The sequence below is a fragment of the Vigna unguiculata genome, chromosome 5 (genome assembly GCF_004118075.2).
Source record: "Vigna unguiculata cultivar IT97K-499-35 chromosome 5, ASM411807v1, whole genome shotgun sequence".
Taxonomy (NCBI): domain Eukaryota; kingdom Viridiplantae; phylum Streptophyta; class Magnoliopsida; order Fabales; family Fabaceae; genus Vigna; species Vigna unguiculata.
Window position 1 is genome coordinate 38242048 of NC_040283.1, and position 12108 is coordinate 38254155.

Below are 12108 nucleotides of genomic sequence, written 5' to 3' on the forward strand. Positions count from 1 at the left end.
AGTAGATATTACATGGGTCATAGCCCTAAAGTAAACTCTGAAAGCGGATCTGTCCCAACACAGACTAAGCAGCGGAACCTCCATCACCCTGATGACCATGGGGAGTTCTCGCATTAATAAATTGATGATCATCGCCAAAAGAGAAAACCACACACATAACAATCAAACAAACAAAGGGTAAGCTAGAGTAGAAAACAATTTATCATGCAATCACATGCTATTACACAATCCAAGTAGTATATGTCATCCAAAAATGTCATGACTCCTCAAGCAATACACTAGACTCGACACGACTCATCCGGATACATATAATCTGGTCAGATTCAGCGGATGCTTGCACTTGTGGTGGATACCTCTGCTCACCCCCGAGCTATGTGTTACAAGTGTTACGATGAATCAATTCCCTCACACACAAGGTTAGCCCTTAATGAGTTTCAGGCCTCATGCTACTCTCACCACAAGAGCCAGTCTGCTCTAAGTGAGACTAACTGACTCCTTAGAGTGTCAGGATGCAACCTTACCTTGAATCCTTACCAGACCATATAGATGGGGCACCACCATGGACACCCACTAACAGGGGTCATGGAATTACGTCCAGACCACTGAAGCGCGACCCTGAAAGTCTCACCTAGAGACTTCATGGATTTACGCACTGACACGGACCAATCATTCTCAATCAATCAAAAAGGGTTTAACATGCATACACACATATATATATATCACATACCAATTCCTCATAATTCACCTCTTTCGTATTCCCAGTAAAAATCCATACCAACCCATTGTTCTCGAACCATGAATATGGAACTCCATCTTATATCAATACCATGCCTCATTGAAACCAACCATCCCCATTAGATCACAGCCAAGATCATATCCAACTCATCATTTTCAATCCAAAGATCACACAATTCTTGCATACTTAATTCATTCATGCTTTAATAAGGGTAATGAAACCATGCAGTAAATCACCAGTCAACATATATAACGCAGCAATTATCACCCCAATACATGCATCAGCCTCGCTCAGGCGAAAGGGCTCTTTCGCTCAAACGTCAGGCCCTCGCTTGGGTGAGAACACCAACAGTGAGGGTTGCTAAAAACGTGAATTCTCGCTTAGGCGAGTCCCTCCTCGCCTGAGCGAGTTGTCTCCTCTCTCAAAAACAAGGTCCCTCGCCTGGGCTGAAAACTGCAGCGACGAGCCAAAGTCCGCACGCGTTCTCGCTTAGGCGAGTCCCTCTCGCCTGAGCGAGATGTCTCGCCCAAACGAGAGCTCTCCGCCTGATCGAGAGCTCGAGTGTGAATCTGGCCTGTTCTGCAATTCTCGCCTAGGCGAGGTAGGCCCGCTTGGGCGAGAACATGCGTCTCTCGCCACTATTTCCCTATACAGTTACATTTCCACATCCAAACCATAATACTCACCATACCATACAGTCATAGCAACATATAAGCTCAAACATCACGAAACACAAGCAAAACAACAGCCACCGCGCTAAACAAGAGGGTTCTAGCTTCCCTTACCTGGAAATAAGCTAGCACAAGACTCCTAAACACACAACTAGCGAGCACAGCAACTCCGAAATCAGCTCAGTGAACTGTAGATACGCGGAACAGAGGGGAAACTGTTTTATTAGCAAGGGACTTCAGTCGAGACCAAAATAGTAGGAATAGAATAGAAGAAAATAGTTAGGAGGTTAACTTACTCGACTCAATGGAGTCATTCTAGCTCAACGTAATAGGGGGATGCGAAACTCTAGCAGAGGTTTGCGGCTGCTCTAAGAAGGAATGGAGGAACTTTTTCTGTAAAGTGAGAGGGGATGGAAGCATTAGGGCAGACTTAGGGTCTGTTGCCCCTTTGGGCCAGCCCTTAGGCCCAATAGTTTGGGGTAGCCTTTAAGAAATAAAAGGACAAAAATAAAAGTGGGCTTTACAATTATTATATATGTGTAATTATTTGAATTAAAAAAATAGTTACTAAAATTATTAAAATGATAAAATGGACAAATAATTTTTATTATGAATAATTATTTTAATTTAACAAATAATAATTAAGAGGATAAAATTGTATAAACAAAAAAGGACACAACAAATGTATATCTCTTTATATATATATATATATATATATATATATATATATATAGTTATTATATTATTATTATTATTTTTATCACTACGAGATATTATTATTATTATTATTATTATTATTATTATTATCATTATTATTATAGTTAGACACGCATCTTAAATTAATTTACTACGGGACCGTATTTCAATTACTTGTCATTTTGATTTGTTTTGTTGTTAATGTATATCTTTATATATAATTATAGATTATTATAGTTGACATTTGCCTTAGTGTTAGCATTAATATTAATATTTATAGCATAAATATTATTATTATTATTGGTATCATTATTATTTTTATTATTATTATTACTATTCATAATAGTGTTATTATTATAAGTGTATTTGTTTTAATTATAGAAACATTGTTGTACTAAATATTTTTGCTAAATAGAATTTTAATCTTTTAAAATTTTTATAATTTATATTAATATTATTATTAATATTTTTAATGATTAAATAAATATAATAATAATTATATTATTATTCTAAAAAATTTAAAATAAAAAAAATATTTACACAAATCATAGATTATTATAATTATTTTGTAAAATTAATTAATTGTAAAATTAATTAACTATATTATATTGTGATATCAATTATATTTATTATATTTAAAATTAAAATTATTATTACATAACTTAAATTTATTAATTATTTTAATAATAATATTTATAATAATTTAATTTAATTTTCATAATATTTTATTATATAATACTTTTATTATTTTAATATAGGCTTAAATAGTCATTTGGTCCTAATTTTGGTCGACTTTTTTCACTTTGGTCCTACTTTTGAAAATGTTTTCAATTTGGTCCTACCTTTCGTAATTTTTTTTCAATCAACTCCTTTTCTTTATCTTTGTCTAAATCGTTAATAGAATAGTGGCCAACGTGGTGATTTTGTGTGACGTGGATACTGTTCAGTGACATGTCCGTTTGCACTATCATAGCCTAGATTTTAAATTGAAATTTAGGGTTTGTGTTCTTTGTGGTTGTCTTCCATTAAAGTTTAGCTGAAAAGGATTGTCTCGTGGGGCATCTTCATCTTCTTGCAATAGTTGGGTTCACCGAACTTGCAATTCCTACCATGGTGGTTCTAGGGTTTCAAGCTCACCCCCAATTTGCGATTGCGGAGACATTGCAGTGGTGCGCACAGCTAGAACTACAAAGAACTTGGGTAAACAATTTTGGGGTTGTGCGAACTTTAAGGTTTGTTTCCCAGTGTTCGACTTTGGGTGTTTCTTTCACTTTCATCTTCATGTTTTTGTTGTGTTGCAGAGATGTGGTGAAGATGTGTTGGGATGCAACTTTTTCAAGTGGTGTTACCAAGAGGGTGCTGATGAGCGAGATGCCTCTGCGATGAACACGTTTTCCCCTCCGCAACGATTGTACAAAGATGAGCGTAAACCTTGGATGCCAGAAATTGATCTCAAAGGCGTAATTCCAGAATTTCACAGAGCGACAAAAAAATCCCCAATTCGACCCCCAAATCCCCAATTCGACATAAACAACCCTAAACCCAATTTAATTCAACTTAAACCCTAAAATGAATATGCAATTACAATTAAATGGTCAACACAGTGCAAACAGACACGTCACTGAACAGTATCCACGTCACACAAAATCATCACGCTGGCCACTGTTCCGTTAATGATTTAGATGAAGTTAACGAAAAGGAGTTGATTGAAAAAAAATTACGAAAGGTAGGACCAAATTAAAAACATTTTCAAAAGTAGGACCAAAGTGAAAAAAGTCAACCAAAACTAGGACCAAATGACTATTTAAGCCTTTAATATACAACATAAAACAAATAAGTCCTGTACACACGGTAGTTTGTAATAAAAATTTTAAAACTCACTTTAAGTATTTTCAAAATGGCTTAAATACCTTTTTGGTCCTCATTTTCGTAGTGTTTGTTGTGGATGATCCTCATTTTGATAGAATGTTTAAAATGGTCCTCATTTTTACCGAATGTTTAAAATGGTCCCCATTTTCACAATTCATGTTTTATTTGGTCCTTTTCTGTAACGCCGTTTAAATCATTAACGGAGCATTGTACAGATGGCACGGTTTGTATTAGTGTGTGTTACGTGTACTGTACAGGTGACTAATTAACGTTAATTTTTTCAATTTAGGGAAAATTTTGCAATTAGGGAAATTTCTTCATCTTCGTCTTTTTTGAGCTCGGATTTGCACATGAAGCAGCTAATACTTGCCATTTCATCATTGGATTGCTGTTGCGCTCTTCATTTCAATTTTCCAATTAATCATCATCAACGAGGTAAGTGGTTTATGGTTTTCTGGGTTGTGTTTGCTCGTGGGTTATGGTTTTCATAATTCTATTTTGGGGTTTATTTGTCTTTTGATTTATGTGATGTTCTGCATGGTTTCTAAATTACCTGCTGAGACTGCACCAGATGCCCAAACCACTGAGAATGCACCAACTGCTGAAACTCACACAACTCAACCACCAAGGAATGAAGTGGAGAGTCAAGCAGCACCACTACCAACACCAGAAGAACCATCTCAATAGTTTAGGATGAAATTATAGATTAGGAGGAAGCCATGATAGCAGTTACAAATGTCTTAGTTATTTTTTGAAATTTCTTATGTAGAATTCATTTTTGATGTACTACATTTTGACTTTCCTTAAACTTCGTTCAATTTCACTTTTGTCAAACATTGTTGTAGTGCATTTTGATGAAGATGAATTAACGTTATGAATTTAAATTCTTTCAGACTTACATCAATTTAATTTTTCTCAAGCTTAGATCAATATCACTTACTTCAATGCTCAAATTAAGATGTCATTTTGAACACGTTGGAACTAATATCAACATAATCAAACTAATTCATTTCTTCATTTAACAATAGTACAAAATAGATTGAACTTTAAAAGATTACACACAATAACAGTACGAATAATATAATAACAACACAAGTGAACTCTATTACTAATTGCAGTCTCTTCTCAGCAACCTTCAGTGACTTCTCCAAATCATTAATCTGCCTCATTTGTGTCATGATGATGACATCCTTTTCATCAACACCACCATTTGAAAAAGTTGCAGCCCACATTATTGGAACCACCACTCTGTAAATCAATAAACCATAAAATAAAATCAATTTATTATTAACACCAAAATAAAAACAGATTGTACCAATATTATTTGGAGTTCTTGTCATCCTCAAAGTTGTCATCTCTCAGTAGCTACAACTCGGAGTTAATCCATTTCTCGTTAAACCACCAACAGTGCACGATTGGGACAGTAACATACCTATATAATGGGATTGCAGGAAGAAGAAGATTGCAGCAACACCAACTGCATTACAGTAAAGGACAAAATAAAATATGAATTGTGAAAATGAGAACCATTTTAAACATCCGGTAAAAATGAAGACCATTTTAAACATTCTATCAAAATGAATATTATTTTAAACATTCTATCAAAATGAATATCATTTTAAACATTCAATCAAAATGAAGACCATTTTAAACATTCTATCAAAATGAGGATCATCCACAACAAACACCACGAAAATGAATAACAAAGAGAATTTAAACCTTTCAAAATCGTGTAAGAAATTTTTGTCCAAAATATCATTTTCCATAGAATAAGCTGAGAAGAAGACGAGAGGGAAAGAACTGAAGAGCAAAAAGATGATACATAGGACCACATCTTGTACAAAAAGTAAACAACTTTCATTTCTTTCCTAGTCTGCAGCCTCACATAGCATCCAAAACCGTCACGCAATCTCAATCCCAAACTGTAACTCATCGTGGGTTTCTGAACGGAGAATTTGAATTCAGAATAGCAGTGAACTGAATAGCAATGGGAAGAGAAGAAGAGATCTCAAACTCATCCTGCAAAGACATTCCCAATCTCCTATCATCATTTGTTGACACCTTCGTGGATTTCTCAGTCAGCGGCCTCTTCCTTCCTCCGCCGCCGCCATCTCCTCCGCCTCTCCCAACTCGTCTTCCCTCGCCACCGCGCCTGGTCGCCATTGGCGACCTCCACGGCGACCTCGACAAGTCCAAGCAGGCCTTACGCCTGGCGGGCCTCATCGACGCGAACGATGTCTACATCGGCGGCTCTGCGACTGTGGTTCAGGTCGGCGACGTCTTGGACCGCGGTGGCGACGAGCTGAAGATCCTCTACTTCCTCGAGAAGCTAAAGCGTGAGGCGGCGCGGAGCGGAGGCAGAATCATCACCATGCACGGCAACCACGAAATCATGAACGTTGAGGGCGATTTCCGCTACGCAACAGAATCCGGCGTCGAGGAATTTAGGGTTTGGTGGGAGTGGTTCCGAGTTGGGAACAAAATCAAGAGCCTTTGCGACGGTTTGGAAAAACCGAAGGACCCAATGAGAGGCGTTCCCTCGTCGTTCCACGGAGTGAGGAAAGAGTTCCATGATGGGTTTCGGGCCCGGGTCGCGGCGTTGCGGCCCAATGGCCCAATTGCAAAAAGGTTTCTGTCTGAGAACGTCACCGTTTTGGTCGTTGGGGATTCTATTTTCGTGCACGGTGGGTTGTTGCCAGAACACACTTCTTACGGTTTGGAGAAGATTAACGAGGAGGTTCGCGATTGGGTTAAAGGTTTGACCGGTCACTTTTCGCCCCAGTATTGTCGGGCTTCAGACGGTGTTGTATGGTTGAGGAAATTCTCACGTAGCAAGGTGCCGCAGTGTGATTGTTCCACCCTTGAACATGTTTTGGCCACGGTTCCTGGTGTTAAGAGGATGATAATGGGGCACAGTATTCAGAGGGTTGGAATTAACGGCACCTGCGACGACAAGGCAATTCGAATCGATGTGGGTTTGTCGAAGGGATGTGGTGACGGTTTACCCGAGGTTTTGGAGATTAGCGGAACTTCCGGTTTAAGGATATTAACGGCCAATCCCTTATATCAGAATAAGGCTACGGTGAATGTTGGAAAGGAACAAGGACTTGGATTGTTGCTTGGGGAACAGGGTGGACCTAAGCAGGTGGAAGTCCAGGCTTAAAGAAAGGATATTGGATTCCCTATACCATTATTGATTGGGTATGTCATTAATTTCCAATCAATTTGTATCATGGTAGACTATTATTATGTTTGGTTTTGCTTTTGAAACTACACATCCATATTTCGTGCATGAAAAAAAAAATTACTTAAAATATTCTTAACTTAGTTCATCACCTTCTACTTCCGAAAGGAAACTAAACATGGATATGCTTACATGAATTGAATTGGTGCAAGGATAAAGTTTGGGTTCTGGTCACCCCAAACAGCACTTCTTTTTGCCAATTACAGAAATGATAAAGAAATGGAACGGTAAAAATGAAAGTATGGTTTCTTCAGAAAAGGAAAATTCATATCAATATAGTCTTTTAGTTACCCACCCAGTTGTTAAAATCATAATGACAACAGGAGTGGTTAGGGAAATGAGGTGTAATTACATTTTTTGTGTGAAACACTTGACAAGTCATATACTTTTCTTACAAGCTACCAATGTCTCCAAATGTTAGTGCAGAGAGTTTTCAGATAGCGTTGAAGATGGTCTTCAGATAGAGATAAGAGATAAGTGCCCGCAACAAACATGCTTAAGTACGTTAACGATTGAACAATAATAAACAAGTTATCAATGAATAGTATCTATCTTGTATTCATTGTATTTATAACATTTTTAGTGGAAATTTTTCTGTATTGGCCTTGATTACGTTCTCCTGTAATTTTATTGTCCGACTAATGTCCTATTGACCATCATTATTGATCTTAATCAAATGTTGTAATTATATTATTGGGATGTTTAGCTGTTGTGTTTCTGTCCAACCTCGGCATCTTCTTGGAATCTGGTGTACATAAACAATTGATGTATTTTGATTACAATGAACCGCTAAGATATTAAGAACTTGTCCCTGCTGTTTGCAAGTATTTCACAATCCTAGGTTGGTTGAGCTTAAGCCCTTCACCATTTTGTTTACTTGCATTTACCTAGGACCTATAATCGGTGATAGATTGAGCTAAATTTCAATAAAAGCTAAGAAATCAAACTAATTTTGTGGTTGTAAATGATTGAGTTTTGTGTTAGTTCATGATTGAGTTTTGTTAGTTCGTACTCAATTATTTACCAGTCATTAAAACTTAGAAGGATGCTTCCTGTCTACGGTCAAAATTCAAAACATTTATAATACTGATTTATTTATGTAGTTTTGATTCAATATAATTGTTTCTATAGTTCCATAGTCTTACATGAGCTTTTTATGTTAATTTTGTTTAGCATCTGTTGATATAGCTGACCAGGATTTGGTTTTTGGTTGTTTACTACCTGCTTATTCTTCACTGTTTTGTAGTTTGGATTATTATTATTATTATTTTTTTGCATTCTTTCCTTTCCTATTATCTCACAGTTGGTTGATTAGTGATTCTTCTTCTTTTGAAGTTGATAAAATTGCTATTAATTTCTTACCTGGATGATTCTTTTCTTCTGAGGTACATGAGTAGGATTCCTTGAATGACAAGTTAGGGGAAAAAACAAGTTAAAAATATTCCTTACACAAAAGCCCTCAATCTAAGTGTAAGATTAGGAGAGGATCACTTAATAAACATATTTAGACTGGGTGGAAACTACATTTCATTCAGATCTGCTTGTTTTCGATCATATTGTTCTTATCCATTGACTTTTTGCCTAAATATGATTAACTCTCCTTAAAAGCTTAGTAATGCATTGCTATTCTACCTTTGAGAATTTTTAAATGCAAAGAACCGAAAACTTGGGCATAAACTTTTGTTTTGGAACACAATTGATTCCGTAAGTATCCTCTTATTCACCAATGATAAAATTATGGGTTCAGAATAAAACTGTTAATGTATCATATTTGTTAGCAAGATTAATGATACTACTAAGGATGTTATAATATAAAAAATAATCAAACAAAATCAACTTTTGCAATTAAATTTGGATAAATTTTATGATTTTATTTATAATTTTTTATCAGCAGATGTATTTAAGCCTATATTTTTTTTCTATTTTACTATAATTAAATGTTTATTCTTTTTATAAATTAACTTTAAACAATTTGTTTACCTATTTTATCAGTAGAAGAGCTAAAATAAAATATAAAGATACAGTGTGTATTTATACTTTCATAATAAGAAACAAACAAGAAACAAAAGTGGTTATGTCTTATTTATAAATTATGGCGTAACTCTTACATAACATTCAAGAGCTATCTTTTATCTTTCATAACCCTAACAATCTCCTTACATACATGTGAATGATGATGTTGCACAAAATTAATAAATATAAACATTAAAGTCACTCTCTTAGTATTGTTTTCTTGCCACTATCTTTATTTTATTTTAGTATATTTTTCTCCTCACAGTGACAATGTATAGGGTTTACATTATAAGAAAACAAACATGAATAACAGATAGTATAATTATGTTTAAATAATTTATTTAGTTTAGATAATATAATTATGTTTAAATAATTTATTTAGTTTTGATCAATTATGAAGGGTCAAATCATAAATTAATAAAAATAATTTTGATTTTATCCTATTATTGATTTTTTATCCAATTTTAATTTTTTTTTTGTTGATTTGGTTCTTATCATGGTAATTTAATAGTATCCCTAATACATAATGTCTTAATAAGAATCTTAAAGTTCAGACCATTATGGAATACTTCAAATTAATAACTAGACTCTTAGTTTCAATAACTAAATTATTATTTCAGTAGTCAAATTATTTTTTGAATTGTAAAAAATTGAAGTATTAATAAAATTTGTTATTTTTACTCGACTGAATATATTTTGTAAAAGTATCCTCTAACTTTTCTCATACACTCCAAGCTATAGCTGCACACTTTCACTTTCAGGCTGGGATGTTCCAAGTATTTCTCTCAAGTCAGCCATCAAATAATATTAATTGCTGTGATAAATGGAACGTAACTAATTTATCTCATTAAAATAACTTCGTTATTTATTAACCATCGACAAAGTTGATATTATCAAAGTATTATAATAATTCTTTTAATTGTCATAAATTTTTTTATCACCATGTAATATATATTAAAATAAAGTTTAAAAGATGAAAGATATATATTCAAATTCTGTTATTATTAATTTAATTTTTATTCTTTGTATAATTTTGATCAAATAATATATTCTAACTTATGTATAGAAAAAGAAGATTTTCAATAAAATTTAAAAAATTGAAGTAAATAAAAATTTTAAATATTTTATAATTTGAATATTTGTTTTTATTTTATATGTTTTTAAAAATATTTTTAAAATTTTATCAACTAGGTTTTATTTGCAAATTTAATAAATAAAATTTATTTAGTATTCTAATTTAAAATATATACAATTATAATTTTTTTTTAAATATTTAATATTGAAGAAATAACTTTCTTACTCATATTTAATAATATTATGTTTACTTTACTGTAATTTTTTATTATTTTATAAAAATTAATTAATTGATATTGAATTGGTAGAAAACAAGTATGAGTATATATATATATATATATACCTTTTATCCAATGATAACAGGGATGAGATGAAACAAACATTTAATATCTATTGGGTTTTGGTAATAAGGATGAATGTTTTCTCTATAAATAAGTATTAAGCATTGGAATAATGAAATTCGTTGGGTCTCTTTCCTTGTCCATTTTCTTGTCCCGTTGTCATATCTATATAACACTTTTAATCATTTAGTAATTAGTGAGTTTTATTTTCTAATTTTGTAAATTTTTTAATTATTATTTTTAGTTCTTATAAAATAAAAAATATGTGAGTTTATATTTAGTTATTCTAAAGTTAATTTTTTTTTTAAATTCAAATATTTTTTTAGTCTATAATGTTCATTTCAAAAAAAATTATTTTACAAACTCGTTTTTTTTATTTGTCACATACTAACATTGTGTTAAATCATTCAAATGATCGGTTAACTTTTTTCCCGATAGATATATTATAAGGCCCAATTATTTTTCTGCTCTTATTTTAAGGGCTGCCCCAAATCAGTTAGGCCAAAAGGTTGGCTCATAGGGTGCCAAGGCCCCTAAAGCAGTCAAGGTCCCTTATTCTGCACTCACTTGCCAAAATCAGTGTTCTCATTCTTCCCCTTTTCTATCCACAAAAGTTCTGCTAGGTTTGGGTCTTACCTTTCTTCGCGTTAGCTCAACTCAATTCTTCAGTCACGTAAGCATTCCCAGTTTTGTCATCATTATTCTAACTAAGGTTCATGGTAACCCATTTTGAATTTATTCCACTATTTTTCAGCTCGTGAATCTGCTCTATGGTTTGTAGTACTCACTTGCTTGGGTGTCGGGATATTCTGCTAGCTTTTTCCAGGTAAGGGAAGCTAGGGTTTCACGTTTTAAGTCATATTTGCTTAATCTTATTGCTTTTCGTGATTTTGTATGCTTGGGCGAAGTTTTTGATGGTATGAAGATGAACTATATGTTGGTATGATTGAATGACTGAACTGAGCGCGCGTGAACAGTGGAGGGTTCTGGTTTTCTCACCCAAGCGAGCGTGTCTCGCCTAGGCGAGATTAGCAGCAACTCGCCCAGGTTATCTACGCGAGATGTCGCTCAGGCGATGAGCTCCTATTTTGAGCAAGAGTCCATCTCGCTCAGGCGAGGAGGTCTCGCTTAAGCGAGAGAACGCGAAGGCCATTGTTCCCACTTTTCAAGCCCTCGCCTAGGTGAAAGGAGCTCGCCTGAGCGAGAGAAGCCTCTCAGCCTGAGCGATAGTTGGGCGAGAAAGTGTTTGGGTCCTGTTTCCTTCTTTGTTTTTGGGTGTTTGCTACATGTTTGGTGGGATTGCTACGTTAAAGCATGAGATGAGTGAATATGCATGAGTAAGATGGTTTATGGGTTGTGAATGATGAGTTTGGCATGATCTTGACAATAAACATGTATGGGATGATTGGTTATAAAAGTGACATGGAATTGTTATGAACAATGATGTAAAGTGGTTGATGGAAC

General features: G+C 34.2%; 1 protein-coding gene across 2 annotated transcripts; it reads left to right on the forward strand.

The window, feature by feature from the left end:
- Nucleotides 1-5685: 5685 nt before the first annotated feature.
- On the forward strand, nucleotides 5686-8037 carry LOC114186090 (shewanella-like protein phosphatase 2). Of its 2 annotated transcripts, none has more exons than XM_028074109.1 (2): nucleotides 5686-7173; nucleotides 7638-8037. In XM_028074109.1, the coding sequence occupies exon 1, from the start codon at nucleotides 5960-5962 to the stop codon at nucleotides 7133-7135; it is 1176 nt and encodes a 391-aa protein (XP_027929910.1). In that variant the 5' UTR covers nucleotides 5686-5959; the 3' UTR covers nucleotides 7136-7173; nucleotides 7638-8037. The 2 variants fall into 2 exon arrangements, with proteins under 2 accessions (XP_027929910.1, XP_027929909.1); XM_028074108.1 differs by having other exon boundaries at nucleotides 5687-7173; nucleotides 7643-7960.
- The last annotated feature ends 4071 nt before the right edge of the window (nucleotides 8038-12108 follow it).